At 43.4% G+C, this 21,208-nt stretch overlaps 1 protein-coding gene, 1 long non-coding RNA gene and 1 pseudogene across 22 annotated transcripts in view; 1 reads left to right on the top strand and 2 right to left on the bottom strand.

Annotated features, from left to right (window-relative positions):
• LOC136794355 (uncharacterized) overlaps positions 1-21,208 on the bottom strand; it is a 44,026-nt gene that overhangs the window by 9,615 nt on the left and 13,203 nt on the right. Inside the window, exon 2 of the long non-coding RNA XR_010840998.1 lies at positions 637-932. This is a non-coding gene — a long non-coding RNA (uncharacterized lncRNA). The remainder of the gene's footprint in view (positions 1-636; positions 933-21,208) is intronic.
• Positions 1-21,208, top strand: part of SH3D19 (SH3 domain containing 19) — a 178,058-nt gene that overhangs the window by 148,785 nt on the left and 8,065 nt on the right. For 15 of the 21 annotated variants that reach the window (XM_067035642.1, XM_067035641.1, XM_067035645.1 and 12 more), the window contains 9 exons: positions 3,633-3,694; positions 4,787-5,051; positions 7,378-7,446; positions 7,627-7,767; positions 13,869-13,941; positions 15,330-15,460; positions 17,378-17,433; positions 19,987-20,189; positions 20,663-20,715. In XM_067035642.1, coding sequence (XP_066891743.1) covers positions 3,633-3,694; positions 4,787-5,051; positions 7,378-7,446; positions 7,627-7,767; positions 13,869-13,941; positions 15,330-15,460; positions 17,378-17,433; positions 19,987-20,189; positions 20,663-20,715 — 1,053 coding nt within the window. Of the gene's footprint in view, positions 1-3,632; positions 3,695-4,786; positions 5,052-7,377; positions 7,447-7,626; positions 7,768-13,868; positions 13,942-15,329; positions 15,461-17,377; positions 17,434-17,842; positions 18,610-19,443; positions 19,682-19,986; positions 20,190-20,662; positions 20,716-21,208 lie in introns of those variants that run through there. The other 6 variants (XM_067035647.1, XM_067035646.1, XM_067035655.1 and 3 more) reach the window with 4 other exon arrangements.
• On the bottom strand, positions 8,609-9,506 carry LOC131758782 (transmembrane and ubiquitin-like domain-containing protein 1 pseudogene; annotated as a pseudogene).

Genomic DNA, 21,208 nt, shown 5'->3' with positions numbered 1-21,208 from the left:
GAAGAATGAGAGGATGGTGAGTAGGCATACACAGCATTCACTGAGTCATGTCACGGGCTTTGTAAACCCATAAAGCTCTATTAAAATACTAAGCATTATTCCATTTGGTATTAAGCAGTCCACAAAGCAACTCAAACATTTTAGAAAAAAACAAGGAAAGGAAGTTAGAATAAACTAAGCCATCTGGAGAGGGACCATATTCATAACTGTTTGTATTTTGCATAAACAACATGAGGGAAATCCTGTCCTGCGCTGTTTACAAAGGGTGGGGGCCGGAGTGGGGCACGGTCAAAGCACTCTGTGCTGTACTGTAATGAATACATACCATAATAGACACACTGGGTCTGAAGGAAGAAGAGGAGAGAAAAAGACCCCAAGTTAAATGATTTGGCTGAAGTCATGCACTTAGATTTCCAGGGCCCAGAAGTCAAAACTATGCCTGAGAAATTCCTTTGGTTTTGAGAATTACAATTACTGAGTGCAGTTTAGATCAGAGGCCAGAAAGGCTTCAGGTGTTGGGGAGGGTCTCTAGAAAGAGTGCTTCCCCCCTGTGATGACCCATGAGGAAAGGCATGGTCTTTGAAAGTGTGTCTTCTGATGAGGCACAGGACAAAGACCCTTGACCATTTCTCCTACCTTGAGTGCCGGGGAACTTTCCATCGCAGGACAAGGTGGCTGTAGTTGCAGAATCTCACTTTCTTCGCTTAAACGATGAGGGAATCCAGGGCGAGGAGCATCGGGAGCCACTGGCGCTCTTCTGTCAGCAGGAGCAGACGCTTCTCGGAAACCCAAGGCTCCCAGAGCCTCCCACGAGGTGGCTGCCTGCCGGTGCCAGAGAAGAGTCAGGGGACGCTGCCAGCAGGTGGAAGGAGTCACGGCTGCAGCATAGGAGATGGCTAGTGAATTCGAGACACGAGAAGTGGTACCAATTCCTGGAGAAAAAAGAGAAGGCACATCTTCAGAGGCTGCTCAGTGGTTCAAACAGACAAGAACGTGGTTTTGGAAGAAATATCTATTTTTCGAAAAACAAAACAAACGAGAAAACAGGGAATTATTTTGAAATTAGAATATAAGAAACCATTCCAAAGAACATGAACAAAAAGATGGCATCTGCAGGGCAGTACAAGCCGAAAAACCAACTTCACCAGGAGCTAAGATGCTTACGCGAACACATCAGAAGCCAAAGTTCAGGGAGGTCAGAGCTAGAGAAAAACTACAAAAAGCAGGTACAGAGGAGCTCCATTCATGTGTGGACTATTGAAGAGCAGGAAATCCCTAATCAGTAATCTTCCAAAGACTGTCAGCAGAACCTGCACACAAACCTGGACTTGAGCAAACACGAGGCAGTGGCTCCTGCAGGAACCAAGCCCCTATTCTCAGTATTTGACGTGTGTCAGGTGCAGCAGTGCCTTTTGGAACGTGCCTAACAGTCCCGGGGGGTTTGAGTGTGCTGCCTTTTTTCCTGATTTACTTTTGCTCATTATAGAAAATTGAGAAATTAAAAATATATTTAAGATTTCCCATAAAAGTAAAACCAATCCGAGAAAACTATATTTGGTACAAGATTTGGATTATATGGTATGTGTTTATTAAAGTACATCATCTATAACTTTCCATGTCAGATTTATATATCTATATTTTTAAAATCCTGCCCTTAATTATTAAGGTGTCTAACAACTGTAATTTTGAGGAAAGCTATAAAAGTTCCTACCTATCTGCTAGAGTGTTTTTGCTTGTTTGTTTTAATTTTAAAGGCAGCCAAAGAAATAAATGAGTTTTTCAAGTATCATAGCAGTATTTGTCAGGGGTCACATAGGCAACAGTGTATTTATAAGGCATGGATGATAGTCTGGAATATTGCAGGGTTTATGAGCTGGTGGCTTGCCTCACTACATTAACTGAGTTCATTAGTGAAACCAAGTTTTAAGGGCAAGCTTAATTTGTTTTTCAAAATGGGATTATAAAACACTGAAACATATTCAGGTGATCACAGTTATTAGCAATTAATCATTTGGTATTTAAGGAAAACTTGTAAATATTCAGTTTGAATTAAAAACCATGGAAGTGAGTTTTAACTCATTTGTAAGATAAGAAGGGGGAAAACAGCCTGAATTAACCCAAAGGTTTCCAAGCTATAGTTAAACCTCTTTTACAAAGAAAGGCAGTATATGGGCTTCCCTGGTGATGCAGTGGTTAAGAATCCGCCTGCCAATGCAGGGGACACGGGTTCAAGCCCTGGTCCGGGAAGATCCCACATGCTGCGGAGCAACTAAGCCCATGTGCCACAACTACTGAGCCTGCTCTCTAGAACCCACAAGCCACAACTTCTGAGCCCGCGCACCTAGAGCCCGTGCGCCTAGAGCCCGTGTTCCACAACAAGAGAAGCCACTGCAATGGGAAGACCGCACACTGCAAAGAAGAGTACCCCCCGCTCGCCGCAACTAGAGAAAGCCCATGCACAGCAGCGAAGACCCAACGCAGCCAAAAATAAATAAATAAATAAGATAAATAAATTAAAAAAAAAAAAGACAGTATAATTTTAAAGAGCTGGCATTTTTCCCTCTCAGGTGGTCTTGGAGAAATATTATTTCCTGGAGGTCAGTGGTGAGGCCTTAGAAAGTAGGAAAGGTGAGAAAAGAGACTCAATCAGAATTAGAAGGATTTAGTGAAGACTTCTCTAAAACACAGAAGTCTTGGCTTTAAGATCCTTTGACTTCTCATTCAACAGAATATCTGAAAATGTATTTCCAGGTATTATACTCATTTCCCAATCCCTGGACCGTAACATGTTCGGAAAACCTATTTAATTAGCACGGTTTGAACCTCTTCTGAAGAAATCTTCCTGTTGACCCCCATACTTCCAATTTCTCTCATCTACTTTCAGGCCAAAACATTCCAACTCTCCCTATCTTTTGTTTTTCACACTACCCCCCTTTGCTTTTTCCTACAAAATTCTTCTCAGCACATCCAACCCCCTTGCTGTAGTGGTACAAGCTAAGCTCTCTGCTTTCTCGGGCCTTTTCTGTTCTTCCTCACATGCATGCCTTCCTTTCAGGCCACCCCTGAAGCTTCTGTTGTGTTCCACCTCCTTCCCGTTCAAAACCCACCACACAAAGTGGAAACCATCCAGTATGAGAGGTCTGCCTATTCTAAGCAAAACGAACTGATCACCACCTCACTTACTGGGTGTTTACACTTAGGAGCACTGCATATCTTAAATGTTGTCATGGGATAAATAAATGCCATATTTTTAAAAAATTCCCTACAGTGTCTGCTTAAATCGCTGCTGTGTAACCCAACATGATTTAAACAGCATCCTTCATTCCTCAGAACATGCTGGATGTGTAACCATGCAGTGCCATTGGTTGGGCTGCTGTCCACAGCAGCAGGACACCGCCCTCCCTGCCCATCCTCTTCCTCTCTGTTTTCACTTGCGTCGTGACATGGACAATGTAGGTAGGAATGAGAAATGAGTTAATATCGCTTAAGACGAAAAAACTCTTTTAGTCTCCTTTCTGTAACTCAGCTACATTTCCACTTTATAGATCCAGCCAAAAAGTTGTCCATAATTCCTCTTGAAAAGCTTTTGTTTCAGATTCATGTTAACTAAAATCATTCTCTGATACTTGCAGGAACCTGACCATGCTGGTCAGTCAGGAGGTTCTGTGCGAGGACCCCCAAGGTTGCCACCAAGGTAAGTAATAAGCATGAGAAAACTTCTAAAAAGTCAGGTCGAGAAAAACGAATGACTCCGAGACTGGACTCTCTTTTTTACAACACGAAAACTGAGTGTTGCTGGCCTTCGATCTTCTTTTAGAGATACATTTAACTCACAAATTCACCCAGGCCACTAGCCCACAGTCTGCTTCTGACAGCAGGCGTAGGAGCCTCTGCTCCTTTTTTAACGCAATCCAAAAACTCACAGAGCACAAACATGGATATCTGTTACTTTTCCTCAAACAAATGAACAAGACTCCTTTCTGAACCTAAAACAACTCCACTTCTGGAACACACACACGCGTATACACACGCATACATACATACACACTCTCATACACATACACACACTCGCTCGCTCTCTCTGTTCCCAGAAACCAGCCTGGTTTTTGGCATGTCCAAAGGGAGACAGGCCTCGTGAGCTTAGAGGTGACCAGCCCTCCTGAGTTCCAGGGCTATTTAGACAAAAAACTGTGATGTTATCAGAAGACATTACTATGTTGGAAATTATTTTTATCATAGGGATTAAGGAAAGGCTTTCAAAGTAATAATTGTCCTGTCCCATTTTCAGAACTAGCTTTCTTTATATTAATCTAAATTAGTATTTTAATAATGATTCCTATAACATGAATATTAGGGGAGTTTGACGTACCTTTTCTAATCAGGTACAAGACTTCATCACATATACCTGATACCTTATTATAAGCTTTTCATCTCAGACTTTGGTAGAAAGTGCTTAGTTTTCTGAAACAGTCATGGTGTGTTTAAGAGCAAATGGGGCCTTAGAGAGCTCATGATAGTAAATGCTTGTTTGTCTTGAACTAATGAATCTGTAGTGCAAGATAAGAGGAAGCTGGAGCATCATGGCATTTCTTCAAATAATATAATGTTTAATGCAGCAGTCATTTGCTAAAAAATAGCATAGCCTGAATGTTTCAGTCAATGGTATTTACACTAGCAGAGCGCTCTGTGTGTGTGTGTGTGTGTGTGTGTGTGGTGTGTAAGAAAAGACAAAACAGAACCTACTATCGATCAAACACTGACTCACAGCTACCACATTGACTTTCAGACCTGTGAATGGAAAAGTCATACTAGCTCGACAGCCTCCTCCCAAGGGGGCCCCTGAGAGACCACCTCCCCCAAAACTTCCTGCAACCAGAGCAGCAGATAAAAAACTGCCTTTTAATCGGTCTTCTTCTGACATGGATCTTCAGAAAAAAACAAGTAACCTGGCATCTGGACTCTCAAAAGCCAAGAGTCAAGTCCTTAAAAATCAAGATCCGGTGCTGCCCCCTCGCCCCAAACCAGGACACCCTCTCTACAGGAAATACATGGTAAATTTAGCTTTTAAAAACGCTTGTGGTCAAGAGGTTTGTCCTAAAGTATATGTAAGATCCTTATTCCTTAGAAAAAGATGATGAGACAACTGTGGGAATTGCCCCTTGACCCTGACACTTGACCTTTAGACAAGTGGGCCATGTTAAAACCTAGGTCTTTGAAAGCAGGGTTTCACTATTAGGAGAAATATAGGAAAAGGAAGCAGGGCAGACAAGGATTGCAACCTGATGTCTGGCTTGACCAAACAGAAACTCTGAAAAACCTGACCCAGTAGGTTACACGGATGGGAGTATCTCGGCCAGATATTATATTCATATCTTGATATAGTTTATATCTTATAGCTACCTTGCCCACAGAGTAAAATTTGAAGTAGAAAGAAAGTTCTTATTAAAATGGATGGTTTTTCCCTCATTTTCCACTTTTGTAAACCTGATTATCGTGGTCCATTTAATAGTTACCAGTTAGAAGTTTTCATCAATAATTGAGATAGTGGAGATATTAATTTTGTTCTCTTTGAATATTTTTCTCATCCTATGACCTTAAGCCTTTGTCTTCAGAGTTGATGTGCTCTCTCTATTTTGATCAGGTTAACCTGATGAAATTTAGAACAAATTAAAATGATAAGGAGAGCAGGAGTGTTGGGACTTTTTAAAACAATCGTACAACGGTAGGTCTTAACAAGAACAGCAATTATTCATTTCATATTGTTCTACATTTCCATCATTGAGCTGGAAATTGTTTTCACTTTAATCAATTTAGGATTTTTTTCCTCTTCCTAAGGGAAGGGTGTAGACAGATAAGAAGGAGGTAGGATATTCATATATATTCATATTCATTTAAACTGATAAAATTTTAATTGCTAAAACCCAAGGGTGTACTTTGGGGTAGGATACTTAAAAATAATTATAAATAAAAGCGGTAGCTGATGTGTTGAATACTTATAAGCCAGGCATTGTTCGAAGCACTTTATATATAAATAACTCATTTATTCCTCACACCAACCCTGTGAAGTAGATACTATTATTATCTCTATTATACAGATGAAGACTCAGAGACATTCAGTAGCCTGTCCAGGGTCACATATCCAGTAATGGTAGAGCCAAGATTAGAACACAGACTGAGTGTCTCTGAGCCCATGCTCTTTACCATTAGGCCATACTAAGAAAGTAGCGTTAGTGGGGCTTCCTTAGCGGTCTTGTGGTTAGGACTCCGCGCTTCCACTGCAGGGGGCACCGGTCCCATCCCTGGTCGGGGAACTAAGATCCTGCAAGCCATGCTGTGCAGCCAAAAAAGAAACAGACAATAATGTTACTAACTGTAAAGTCTCTACTTGCATTGGCTGTTCCGTGTCAAGAGCCTCATTTGGGGGAATGAGATTTTGCTTATAGGTCTTAGCATAGCGGTATAATGTCAACAAAGCATTTGAACAACTCAAAGAAATTAGTAAATTCAAAATGATGGTGTATTAGTGTGTCTCTACGAAATAATTCCTTAAATCCCTCATTGTTCCTGTGGCCGCCCCACCATGAAATTGCTAACCAGGGTAACCCGGGTACCTTGGGCACCCTGGGGCTCTGACAGAGATGCTGGGTCTCAGCACGACCTGCCGCAGCCTCCCAGGGCCACACCCTCGTACTCTACATCTTTGCTCCTGAGTGCAGCCTCCCTTTCCTTGTTGGAAGCGAGCTTGTGCGATCCCATGTCCTGGGTACACCTTCTATATCGCACAGGCCCTCCGACCTGTGCTCATCAGCCAGAATTTACCAAGGCGGGGAACAGGGTTCTCTGGTCAGAGTAAAAGCCATTCTTAAGATCAGACAGGGCTGAGTGGACCAGGCATGACTGAGGTCAGGCAGTGAGATGGGTTTAAGCAGATGCTTGTACCAGAGCAACTGCAGGGGCAGATGAGATTGAAGGCGGATGGAAACGGCCAGTCCAAAAAGGGGAGGCACCAGTCCCCTGTCAGCCACCCCCGAACTAAAGACCGTGAGGTCAGGTGCTGAATGTTTATCCTTCCGACGCCCTGGGGACTTGGTGGACCTTGTCCTGTAGAGCAGAACTTCCTGGATGTGGTTGTTAAGGGAACTTTAGGCCACCTTCAGCTGCCGAGGTCCTGTGGGCTCAGCTCCAGGCCCCCAAGGACTCTGAGCATCCTGAGAGATGGCAGCCCCACCAACTAGGTCCCGAGCTTGAGGAAGCCGAGTGAAGAGCTTCGCTGCTGGAGGTTATACTGCAGGCGCCCGTGCCAAATCCCCGCACGTTCAGCCGCTTAGGACGAGGTTATTTGATTGTGAATGATCCTTTTATTGGTTTACGTTTAAGCTGTCTGTGCCTCACGGAATTGCCAATGAAGACATTGTCTCGCAAAACCCTGGAGAACTTTCTTGTAAGGTAAAGTAGAGCTCTTTCTTTACTGACTAATGTAAAAAAAAAAAAAAAAAAAAATCTCTGGCCTCTGTTACTGTTTTACACGTTATTAAATGCTTTAGGCTCCAAAGATTAAAATGTGGAAAAAGTAATAATGTTTTATTAAATAATAATTGCTTCAGAGAGTGATATCGTACCTTCCAGCGTGGGGACGTCCTTGTGATACTGAAGCAGGCGGAAGGTAATTACTTGGAGTGCCGGAAGGGAGCCGACGCTGGCAGAGTTCACCTGTCTCACATGAAGATCATCACCCCACTTGATGAACATCTCAGAAGCAGGCCGAACGTGAGGAATTAGTATTGTACCGCCTTCATATCACACACGGCAGTACATTTCGTAGAACTATTAATTATAGCTCATTCTCAGGTTTTTATTAGCACGTTTAACCGGAGTAAAAAAATCACAGTAGCGTTTTATTCCATTTTAAGAATAAATTACTTCTAAGAGACTTGCCACTGCCATACTAATCACTTGGATACAGAGTGAGTACCATGTGTTTTGCCTTCCTCGCATGGTGCTGACTTACAGCAACCAGGACCCTCAGTCATTAATTTTCCACTGTGAGAGCTGTTTATTTTTGAAATAATGTAAACATGTTTACCAAAGTACTAGAGATTAGTTTTCTAACAGAATGGATAATTATTTTAAAGGCGGCCCTATAAATGCTAAGCCTGACATTAAAAAATACTTCCCTTTAAGATTTAAGCTTAATATAAACCTCATTTCTCTGCTTATAGCCCATAAAAATAATGAAATGAGATGTTCCAACAACCTGAAGTCACAATTTAGGCCTAACAATTTGTCGAGCCTGGGAGAATACAATGATTTTTTGTTTTTTTAAACTTCACAGTTATTTAATCTGCACATGTTCCAGAGAACCCCCTCCACCCCTCCCAGCTCCCCTTCTCCAGCCCTTCACAGTCCTGGAGTCCCTAAATCAGCCCAAGGAGCTGTCAGGGACTAGAGGAGGCTGGATTCTCAGGCCGGACACTAAGAAGGGCCCAGGGCCGTGGCCCGGCTCTGCCCAGCACCAGGGCAGCAACAGCAGCTGTCTGACCCGGAGGAGCGGACGGTTAGTGGGTGCGGAGGGCCAGCTGCCCCAGGGGATGGCCCAGAGCCACGAAGGTCACAGGGAGGGGCCTCCGCTGGCCCCGGGAGCGCTCTGCGGCGCAGCGCTGGGCTCCAGCGTAGCGGGAAGAGGCAGGCCCGGGCAGACAGCAGCTCCCACCGTGCCGTGGGGAGCAAGGTCCGGAGGGGCCAGCCACACTGCCAAGAGCCCGTGGAGGCAAGATGGGTGGGACATGGCAAAGGCCAGGAGACTGTGGAGCAGGGTGAAGCCGACCAGACCCAGAGTGGCGGTCCGGCGAACGAAGGGCCGGTACTGGATCTGGCCGTCCCAGAGCAGCAGCGGGCTGCCTCCTGCCAGCCCGGAGGGGCCTGGCTCTGAGCCCGGTGGGTAGGGTGGGTGTGGGGGACCCTCCTGAGTGGGCACGTGGCAACGGAGAACGCAGTTAGGAGGGAGGTGACGGCTGCCCAGGGTCTGGGTGCCATCTCCCAACAGTTGCTCTTGGTAGATGAGTCACACGTGCTGTTCCCGGCCAGGAAATGGGGTCCTTTTCAGGGAACCAATGGTGTCATGGGGCCAGGCCCTGGCCACCTGCTCTGAATCACTGAGGAATTTCAGCCGCAGTACTGGGGTCTCCTGGTGGTGGGGGGGGGTCTGGAGGCGGCGGCGTTGCTGGGAGCCCCACGCCAGGCTCTAGCTGTGCAGCCTGACCTCTGTGTCTCAGGCTGAGGGTCTCGGCTCCTGGGGCCTCCCCTCCGATGCTGTCGGTGACCGCCATGGCTTCTCTGGGCTGTGTCGGTGTCGGGGTCCCTGATGGCTGGGGCAATGGGTCAGCACCCTCGGCAGTGTGTGTTGAGGCCCAGTCGAGAGCCAGCACCGGAAGGCAGGCACGTACCGCGAAAAGGACCGTCACCTCATCACCCACCCCTTCGGTCAGGGCCATGGCACCTGCCTTGCCTGCTGCGCTACCGAGCTGGAGGGACCCAAAGAACCCGAGAGGGGCTGGCTCACCCGCCAGAAGCCCTCTGAACTTCGGGGGGACTCCTGACCCCACCCCACCCCAACTCTCCCACTGTTCTCAGACCTCTGCCCGCATACCCGAGCCCCGCCGTGGGGCACGGACCGCTCTGGTGCCCAGTTATCCCAGACCTGCCCCACGTACTCCTTCCCATCACCAAATCCCAAGTCCTATTTTTTTATAACCTAAGATCTAGGTCTTTAACCAGCTCCCCAGTTCACCCAAACCCTATTCCGAGGTCAGGGCCTTGACCTTCCAAGCGACTCTCCCCTAAATTCAACCTCCACCAAACTGCACCCCAAAGCTTACCTGTCCTTCCCGCCCAGGTCATCCCAAAGTTCACCTACTCCTTCTCGTTGACCCAAAGCTTATCTACTCTTCCGTCCCTAAAGCTTCTCCAAGGGGGAAGAAGGTGGTCTGTGCACACGCCCGCGCATGCGCACACACACAGCCCCGCTACCATTTACCCCAACCCCGACCCGCGGCGCGGGGCCGCTTCCCAAGTCTTCTCCACGCCAAACGTCAACCTCGCCCTTTGGCAAACTGGATCCTCCGAGGGTTGCCACCCCACGCCCAACTCGGCCCCTCCTGGTCCGCTCACACCCCAGACCGAGGCGGCCCGACCCCGCGCCTCCCCTGGAAGCCTCTCCACACCCAACCTGCTGCAGGACCCCGGATCTCGCCCGGGAATCCGAGACTTCGCCCTCCCCGTCCCACACACCCATCCCCGAGCGGTGGGAGCGCTTATATAATGACTATTGAAGGTCGTTAGTTCAGCAAGAAAAATGCCATTGGACAGTTTATAGAGTTATATATATATATATATATATATATATATATATATTTTTTGTCTTCATTGCTGTGCGCGGGCCTTCTCAAGTTGCAGCGAGTAGGGGCTACTTTTCATTGGGGTGCGCGGGCTTCTCACTGCGGTGGCTTCTCGTTGCAGAGCATGGGCTCTAGGCTCGGGGCCTTCAGCAGCTGTGGCTCGCGGGCTCTAGAGTGCAGACTCAGTAGTTGTGGCACTCAGGCTCAGTAGTTGTGGCTCACGGGCTCTAGAGCGCAGGCTCAGTAGTTGTGGCGCACGGGCCTAGTTGCTCCGTGGCATGTGGGATCTTCCCGGACCAGGGCTCAAACCCGTGTCCCCTGCAGTGGTAGGCGGATTCTTAACCACTGTGCCACCAGGGAAGCCCTAGAGTTATATATTTAAAAGAGCTTCTTAAGGTATCCAGTTAAATGTTCACTATCTATTAGATAATGTAGCAAACATGAAAAATGAGACCCATCTGTCATTTAAACCAAGTAAAGTACTTCGTTTGTCATTCAGCCTAGTTTTCATAATCTCGTCCAATTCTTTCTTCTTAGAAGGCAGCTCATCATTTGAGGTTTGCTAAGAAACTAAAAATTTGAATTTCAGAGAGCAGCGAAACTATGTCTTACGCTAGTTGCAGCTGGGATACTGAGATTTCTGACTTTGGTCCACACGGGGAAGGTTCTTCTGTTAACTCATTTTCTCTCTGTTTTGATGCAGCATTAACATCTGTCACTGCTCTTCTTCCTCTCTCAGAGCACACTGATGGGGAACCATGAGAGCTGTACCGTCAAAAAGCTCTCCTTGATGAAAATAGAAGCTGAAAAAATTACAAGTTGTTCTTTTATAGAAGCCCACAGTTTTGTCCACTTGAAACATTATCATACTCAGGCTTGTGCCATAGACCGGCAGAGAGGTGGCCGCCGAGGGCCGACAGCTGGTGACACTAAAGTGGAGCCTCTCTTAGGCTCTGGGTCATGGCTAACAGGACATTTTTTTTTAGAAAAATAAAACTTACCTATTTGAAAGCCTAGTTTTAAGGTAGATATTTCTAAAAATGTGTTATGCTTTCCCCTACCTCAGTCAACAGAAGGCACTGCACATTATCAGTTGAGGCTGGGCTGTCAGAGCTGGGGGGGGGGGATTGTCACCTCACTTGGTTCTCAGCACAGACGCGGGTTTCAGTTTCCCTCCCACCACCTGAGGCCATGATTTGACCTCTCTGAACTTCATTTTTTTAATAGGTGAAATAATATGTATGAGAATTCCTCACAGAGTTGACTATACAATTGATTTATCAATGTGATTCCATTTATGTTAAGTCCAGAATAGGTAAATACAGAAGGTAGATTAGTGGTTGCCCAGGGCTGGGGGGAGGGTGAATGGGGAGAGACTGCTGATGGGTGGGAGGCTTCTTGAGGGAGTGATAAAAATGTTCTGAAGTTAGATTGTGGTGGTGGTCGCACAATTCTGTAAATATACTAAACCTAGGTACACTTTAAATGGGTGAATTTTGTGGTATATGAATTATATCTCAAAGGTGCTTAAAAAATTAAATGAGCTTATTAATGCATATAAGGTGTTTAACACAGTGAGTAGTGCATAGTGGGTGTACAGTGAATGTCAGCTATTTTTTTTTTTTTTTTGGCGGCACTGTGCAACATATGAGATCTTAGTTGCCCGACCAGGGATAGAACCCATGCCCCTGCAGTGGAAGTGTGGGCCCTAACCACTGGACCGCCAGGGAAGTCCTGATATTAGCTGTTCTTTTTACTCATTAGTATTAACCATTATAGTCATACTGTCATACTAGAAAGAGCTTTGAAATATGTTGGATTTTTCTCCCAGACAGCAACCCTAATGGTATGGTCTGAGTTGTACAGACCCCTGTGGCCAACCCAGTTCACCTGTGCCTCTCGCCCTTCATCTGCCAGGCCAAGGTGATGAGCAGCATTCCAGGGGTAGCCATGCATGGAAGGCAGAGAAGGGAAACTGGGAGGCCCAGGTTACCATCCCACCTCTTTACCTTCTCAGGCTTGTGTTTAGATCTTGGTCCTTCTGGAGGTTCATGTTTGTGTTTGGTGTGGGGTAGGCCTCTGACTTTACTTTTTCCAGCAGATGGAAAGCCATCTAGCCTAACACCACTTAGTGAGCAGTCATTCCTTTTTCCACAGATGTAAATCAGAAAAAAATGAAAACCACACATACACACATGTAATAAATTGTGTAAATAATAATTTTTAAAGCCCTCTAGGCTTAAAATATCTCACAGCTCCTTTCCACAATCCCTGAAATTGCCATCATGCCCATTTATTTAGGGAAAAGCACTGAGCATCCTCTAAGAAAATGTCAATGTTGCTTTGGTAAACTAATACACTGAGCTGCCATTAGCTATTCCTCTATTACCATTCAGCTGACATGAGAGAAGGCAGCGTGCCTGTGCAGGTGCATTTTGACTGATTCAGAAAAGAGGCGAGCAAAGGTGCTGCAGGGCAGAAGTGGAAAGAGTGGACCTCGATCCCTGCTGAGCATCATGACCAGGGGAGGGGCGAGCCCTGAGGGGACGGGAGCCATTGAAGAAGGGAAAAGAAAGGGAACAAAAATTTGCCTTCATTTATTCCACAGGTTTGCCAGTGTTGAAGAATTTTAAGTTATAATTTCAAAGAATATCCTTCAGTCAGATTTGATGATGATAATGATATGGATAAGCCTGTCTCTTCATATAAAGAAACTAAGAATAACAGCTGCCTGTCAATAAGAAAATGGTCACTTTTCAAATTCAGCTTCTCCTCTGGCCAGTCTAAGCAGTTGGTTAGATGGGCAGAGAATATTGAATTCTCTTTGCTAATTTACTTAGAATTACTGGTGAATAAACCATTCAGATTAAATAGGAAATCCAGGCCAGGCATGGGAGGTAGGATTGGCTTTCAAATTAGAGAAAGCATTCAGTTAAGTGGTAATAAACGAAATGGATTTTACTTTTTGTGAATTATACTTTTGTGGAAGTCATTAGCTCTTTTCATTACAAAAGACAAGAACGTAAATGGCAGAACTTCCTTCTTTTCCCATCTTAATGAAGAGACTGCTTTTAAGGCTCTGTTCTTAAGGTTTAGTCCTGATCACAGTTTATGGGAAAAGTGACCCTTGAAAGGTAAAGAGGTCAAAAACCACTACTTCAGGATAGAATAGGTACTGCTTTAAAAAAAAAAAAAAAGTTAAGTAATTTGCTTTTGTTTTACTCTCTTGCTTTAAAAAATGCTGAGGGATATTATAATTGAGAGTTATTTCTGTTTTCCTCTGGCAAGGACACATGCCTTTTCAACTTGATAATGATTCCCTTGTCTGGCTCAAATGTGTGGTTTGCATCTTGTACTCATAATGTAATTGTGTCAAGAGGACCCTAATGAGGAAAAATAAAATGGTCTCAGAGTGAATAATAAATCCAGCGTCCATCCTGCACACTCCATTCACCGCCCTGTTTTCCCCCTAAGGATCCAAGCCACGCTCAGAAGCCTGTTGACAGTGGTGCCCCTCATGCTGTCGTTCTTCATGATTTTCTGGCAGGTAAGGACATAAGTAATAAAGTGGTAGAACCTTAGGATCTGGGATCAGGCATCCTCCCCAGGTTAACCTCTCAAGGACATCCTTCTCATTTTCTGCACCAGCAGAGCCCTGGACTGGAGAGGTCATCTCATCCATCACCCCACCATCAGGAAGAGTCAACTGTACCCAGGCATTCCAGAAAGCTTAGCTGTAATAGCTTTGCCTTTGAAACTCCCTATGAGAGAGAGAGGAGGAGTGTTTCCCTTACAAATGAACAATTAGCAAATTGCCTACCAGTTGCAAACTTTTTAACTCTTTGAAAATGGGGTACCAAATACCAGTTATAATGAAATTAATTTGAATTTAATAAGTGGAGTTCTTTTCTCCTAAGGGTTGTAAAACCAACACACATAGCTCAGCTATTACTTATGAAATGAGTATAAAAATAAAAACTAGGGACTTCCCTGGTGGCGCAGTGGTTAAGAATCCGCCTGCCAATGCAGGGGACACGGGTTCGATCCCTGGTCCGGGAAGATCCCACATGCCGTGGAGCAACTAAGCCCATGTACCACAACTACTGAGCCTGCGCTCTAGAGCCCACGAGCCACAACTACTGAGCCCGTGTGCCACAACTACCGAAGCCCATGTGCTCTAGGGCCCACGTGCCACAACTACTGAGCCCGCGTGCTGCAACTACTGAAGCCCATGCGCCTAGAGCCCGTGCACTGCAACAAAGAGTAGCCCCCCCCAGCCACAACTAGAGAAAGCCCACATGCAGCAACGAAGACCCAGTACAGTCAAAAATAAATAAATAAATAAATAAAAATAATATAAATTTTTGTAATCAATTTTTAAGTACGTTTTATATCCAAGGCTACAAATAAAATAAATTCCTGATTTATTTTATAAGTTTTTATCCACTTGGTAGACTTATTTCACTGTGAGTAAATTTATTTGCAAAAGAGCTGTAGGACTTCCTCAGTTAATATTTTGAGATTGAAATTATTTTTAAGCATGGTTGAGAATAATATGAATATTATACCATGTCTATAAAACTCTTTTCATTGTTAAAATATGTATTCAGCAGAGGGTTTATATTGACACAGGAAGAATCCTTGGCCAGCACAATGGTTTTGTTTTTGTTTTTTTTTTTTGTGTGTGTGTGTGTGTGTGTTTTAACCATTTCCTATCAATCAGTGCCTGGTAAATATATCTAATTTGATCTTAAAAGAGGAAGCTCATAACAATGATATCCAGGAAAAAATAATATATTTTTAATGTCAATTTGATTAGTATAACCTGTTCTCAGAATCAGTAGAACATACTGCCTCAGTGGACAGAACTAAATGCTACTGTAATCAGATCTGCAAGCAGGGTAATTCATCAAACATAATTATTTTATGTTACAGAGCAAGTTGATGATTTGAACCTCACTTCAGGAGAAATTGTTTATCTTCTGGAAAAAATAGATACAGATTGGTACAGAGGGAAATGTAGAAACCAGACTGGTGTATTTCCTGCCACCTACGTCAAAGTGATTGTAAGTAGAATGTGCTTGTTTAAACTGGTCAATATATTCAGTGAATTCTTTGTAATTTACAGTTTGGAAAAAAAATAACCAGAAGCCTAGATTGTTGGGTTCTGGTTCTCTCTCTTCCGTTAATTCATTTGGTGTTTGAAAAATTCAGAAATAAAAGTTTGTTCAATTAGATACTAGTTAATTATTAATATATTATGGAGTATTAGAACTTAATGCTTAAATGCTATCTGAAATCCTAAGGTGAAAAACTATGGGTCCACTGGTGAATCAGCTATTCTTGGAGGGTTGATAAACATTTGAGGGTATATGTTAATTCTTTGCAACATTCAGCAAACAAGAATTAAATGATACTGGATTGTCCTGAAGGAATGTTTGTTCTCTGAGGTTATGGTACACTTCTCCTTTTCTTTGGAGTACATTTTGTTGCTGGTTTCTTTCATCCTTTCCATTCCCATTTATTTCAACCTTTAAAAGATAGATTTGGGGCTTCCCTGGTGGCGCAGTGGTTGAGCGTCCGCCTGCCGATGCAGGGGGCGCGGGTTCGTGTCCCGGTCCGAGAGGATCCCGCGTGCCGCGGAGCGGCTGGGCCCGTGAGCCATGGCCGCTGAGCCTATGCTCTATAATGTGAGATGCCTGCGTACCGCAAAAAAAAAAAAAAAAAATAGATTTGGGAATACCAAAGTACTTTCATTGGAGGTAATGGTCCATTAATGATTTTTCATATAATAACTCCAAATCTGACTGGGAAACATATATTAAAGTGTCCGAATTTTAAACACCCTCAAAGCCTAACTTGTGTACGTAGAACCCTGAGTGCTAAGCCCAGGTGGCTGAGAAACATGGGGATGAAATCAGACTGCCACTTGAACATTTATATCAGTAGGAAGAGAATGACTCAGTCTCTAATATAACTTATTGATACTGGAACATAACAATAAACCTGGCTTAAATAGTTGAGCATTAACTGCTTGGAGGGGTGGGGGGAAGAAAATGATTTTCCATTACATCAGAAACTTAGCAAACAAATATAACAGAAAACCTGTATTTTTCAAGTATGAATGAGGTTGAGTCTCTTGAATTACGAAATGTGGATCCTGAAAATTGTCTGGTACATAAATACCCTGATTCTTTGGAGAAATCCAACCACATTCTCTAAATTAATATTAAAGAGTAATGTTAGTTTTAGCACTCTTCCTCATTTTTCTTCTGCCCAATGTAGCAGTACTTTAAAAAGCACAGTTACCACACTGAAATCAATCACACTGAATTTGCCAGATTATTGGTGTAAGTGTTATTTTTAAGCCTGCAAGTTTAAAAAATTGTTTTAAGACTTCGAACTTTTGAAATTAAGCGCACTGATTTATTTAATGTAAACCTCAAAGCCTTAAGTAGTTTTCAGACTTATAGTGCATTATGGTCAAATATTTCATCACAACCCAGCTCTCTGGAGCCTTGTAGATGAGCTATGAAAATGGAGAGAATCCACAAGTTTGATTAAAAGATTTTATTTTAGGGTCATGAAAGTATTGCAGAGTTCTACCAACAGTTTGAATAGGTGTCTACGTAGTGCCTGATGCCTAGTTTCTATCCTAAGCCCTCCTTACCTGAAGTTTTCAACTTAGTGGATAAGGGGTAGAGTATACTCAGTCAGGGGTAGGACGACATTAATGTGCTTATTCCAGCAAATAAGAGGACTGATTGATTATTCAAGGAAGGCTACATCACAAGTTACGCATTTTTTAAAAAAACCCAAATTCTGGATTTCATACCTTTGTAGCACCTGTGGTACATTCCGTCGGCTTAACACCTAGCTAAACTGGTTAACTTCAGTCATGAATTTGCTAATTACTTAGCTTAAATTTATCTTATTAAAATCTGAAAGAATACAGCTGTTGTCTTGATTTTTGTCTTTACTAGACTGATGTTCCAGGAGGAAATGGGAAAAGGGAATCCGTCACATCTCATTGTGTTAAGTAAGTTTTACTTGTGTTGTTTTGCACAAGATACAAAGGATGTGAGCATTTATGTCATACAGAATTAATAAGCTTAAACACTTCAGGTGTATGATTATTCAGATTCTCAATGTGTCTTTTTAATTATGAGGAAAACTACTTGTTTAAAAATTCTGGTGAAATTGCAACATGATGATAGAAGCAACTCTCCATATCAATACAGGCCATATAGACAGGAACAGTCTATACCAGTGCGTCCCACAGCCTGGCCTCACCCAAGCAGAGAGGTTTCATCATCCAGGGCATTTTGTGTTGGCCTTCTGCTGTTTATCTACCAACAGATTTCTAGAAGGTTCAAATATTTTTGTCATAGTGTTAGGGAACCGTTGACCGAAACCACCCACCACTAACACGAGTTGTCTCACAACAGGAGGTCCCGATAAGGAAATTGCTGCTAACCAGAATTCAGGAGGGGCCGAAAAGAGGGAGGAGACACCAGCCCATAATATGTCTTGTAAAACTAACTAGAAGAATTCAGGAGGGGCCAACAGGAGGGAGGATACACTAGCCCATAATATTGTCCTACCAAAGTCCCAGAATCCTTTGCACTGGAATCCATCTTGGCTGAGAGATGTGCGCACCACCAGGAAGGACCCTGAGTCAGACTAAATATGGGCCAACCAAGATGACTGGGAAGAGACAACCCGGAAACTAACTCCATCACCATAAAACCTGAGACTGCGAGCCACGTGGCAGAGCAGTTCTGGGGTCTCTTACCCCGCTGCTCTCCACCCAGGCGCCCCTTCCCAATAAAGTCTTTTGCTTTGTCAGTACGTGTGTCTCCTCGGACAATTCATTTCTGAGTGTTAGACAAGAGCCCACTCTCAGGCCCTGGAAGGTGTCCCCCCGCTTCCTGCAACAATAGAAAATATTTAAACCTGATAGAGGGACTTCCCTTGTGGTCCAGTAGCTAAGACTCCGTGCTCCCAATGCAGGGGGCTTGGGTTCAATCCCTGGTCAGGGAACTAGATCCCACGTTCCGCAACTAAGAGTTCGCGTGCTGCAACTAAAAGGTCCCACATGCCACAACAAAGATCCCTCATGCTGCAACTAAAAGACCCCTGCATGCTGAAACTAAAGACTCCACATGCTGCAATGAAGATCCCACGTGCCACGACTAAGACCTGGTGCAGCCAAGTAAATAAATATATATTTTTTTAATGAACAAAAAAGTAAACCTAACAGAAATATGAACCGTACAAAAACTGCTAGGCATTTTGTATTGTTTTTGTTTTTGAGAGGAACTAGAAAGTAAAGGAAGAGTTAATTTGGAGGGGTCTTCTTTATGTTTGAAGACCTTTCTGTGAATATACCCTTTTCTGCATCACTGTAACTCCTTTGTGACTTAAAACATTGCCACAATGCAACTTTATATTCCAGTTAAATGAGCAAATTAATAGAATTCAGTACCTGCTGAAGACTGTAAACCTGTCTTTGAATAGGTCAGACATAAGAAGATATGCTCCCTGAGGACTTTAGAAAATAAATGCAAAGGTTATCACAAATAAGAAAACTTCTGATGCCACAATAGTTTAATTCTATTTCAGGTTCAGTTTTTCTCCTATTTTTAAGCAGTGTTTATTGTGTCAGCAGGTTGAATTTAAAGTGGGCTTTCATGGCTGTTGATCCACTGACCTGACTTAAATCAGACTTTGATTGGAGCGAGTACCCACCTTTTCTCTTCAGACAATTGCATCTCCTTAGTCATAGCTGTTGAAACTTCCTTTCCAAAGCCTCAAATCAAAGGTTTGGGATTCAATCATGTCTTCTAGGGACACAATTTCATCTCTGTTTTTTTTATCTTATTTTCAGTCAAAATTGTACATCATTTAAGTTTAAGGATCGTTCTAATTCTCAGAAATGAAGCCTTTTTAAAGGAGATACAAAAATCATTTTTAAAACAAGTGTAAGATATAAGATTAAATGTTTTAAGATAATAAGCCGAGTTTCTGTTTTCTTCGAACCTTCTAGTTTTGAAGGCCATTCATCTATACACACAACCCACTGATTCAGCATACATTGAGCATCTACCCTGCCCAGCTGGTGCCCATTGCATTTCTACCATGGAAGTTTGATGTCTTGCCCTGAGATTCTCAGGGTTAACACTCCTAAACTCAGTGCATTTATGACTGAGAGGGTTCAGATTTGGCCCTGGATTACTGTGGCCCAAGGATACAAAGACAAGGAGACTGGGGAGATTCTGTCATGAAGAAAAGGTGATCAAAAGATGTGCGACATTAACCAACCACCAGCTGCTTATCTGGGATTCTGCCTGTACTTGTGACCTTGACTTTAGCCTTTCTGAGTGAATAGGTTCATATCTAAAAAATAAGGACTATCATTTAGAAATACAGCTTATTCTTTTTCATGGAAAATTTTAAACTATGCCTAGTATACCTTGTTCCAAAGTAAACACAGGATAAATATTTACTGAAAGACTAAATGAAGGTTTTAAGGCATTTTGAAAGTTAGTACTCTCTAGTTTAACCCACAAATGTGGTCGTCTTTCTTCAGAGGCCCAAGATGTGTTGCTCGATTTGAGTATATTGGAGACCAGAAGGATGAGTTAAGTTTCTCGGAGGGAGAAATTATTACTCTTAAAGAGTACGTGAATGATGAGTGGGCAAGAGGAGAACTTCGAGGGAGATCTGGCATCTTCCCCCTTAACTTTGTGGAACTCATTGAGGATCATCCCGCCTCTGGTACAAATGTTTTAAGTGAGTACAGAGATTATGGTTTTTTATGATGTCCTATCCTAATTCAAATAAACCAGATAATAGGTTCTTAAGTTGCATAATAATCCATATTGCCATATTTTTTAAGGTAGAAGCAAAAATGATTTTTAAATGGTAAACATCATTATTGGGATAGTTAGTCATTGTGTGGCAGTCTCTCAAAGAGCTGGTTTTGGTGTTTTAGGTAATTAGTGGTGGCTTCATATTAGATATGGCAGGAAAAAAATCACTGACTTTCAAACAGAAATGGCCTATAGAGTATAACTAATGTGTATCCTCCTTCACCTTACAGAAAAGGAAACAAATCCAGAGAGGGTAGTGCTGGGCAAAGTTATGTAGCCAGTACATGAAGAGACTGATCTGGAATCCCAGACTTTTCACTCTCCCCCCGCAGTTTTTCTCCAATACTATATGGCCTTTACAGCTGAAGTTTTGACATTTTTTTTAAAATACAGGCACAAAGGTACCACCGAAAACCAAAAAAGAAGATTCTGGTGCAAATTATCAGGTAGGCTGCTTGAATAGATAACTGTAGTGAAAGCCAAGTTTTATCTCTGAGAGGACTATTAAAATCATAATTATCAAAAGAAAATGTTATAAATCATTTTTTGGTTTTTTTTTTTTTAACTTTTATTTATTTATTTATTTTTGGCAGCGTTGGGTCTTCGTTGTTGTGTGTGGGCTTTCTCTAGTTGCAGACAGCGGGGGCTACTCTTTGTTGCAGTGCATGGGCTTCTCATTGCAGTGGCTTCTCTTGTTGTGGAGCACAGGTTCTAGGCATGCTGGCTTCAGTAGTTGTGGCACGCGGCCTCAGTAGTTGTGGCTCGTGGGCTCTAGAGTGCAGGCTCAGTAGTTGTGGTGCACAGGCCTAGTTGCTCTGCAGCATGTAGGATCTTCCCGGACCAGGGCTTGAACCCGTGTCCCCTGCATTGGCAGGAGGACTCTTTTAACCACTGCACCACCAGGGAAGCCCTGTAAGTCATTTTTTAATTCATGTAGCA

The sequence above is a fragment of the Kogia breviceps genome, chromosome 6 (assembly GCF_026419965.1).
Source record: "Kogia breviceps isolate mKogBre1 chromosome 6, mKogBre1 haplotype 1, whole genome shotgun sequence".
NCBI lineage: Eukaryota > Metazoa > Chordata > Mammalia > Artiodactyla > Physeteridae > Kogia > Kogia breviceps.
Note: the sequence above shows the minus strand (reverse complement) of the source record. Positions and strands in the feature narration are given on the sequence as shown.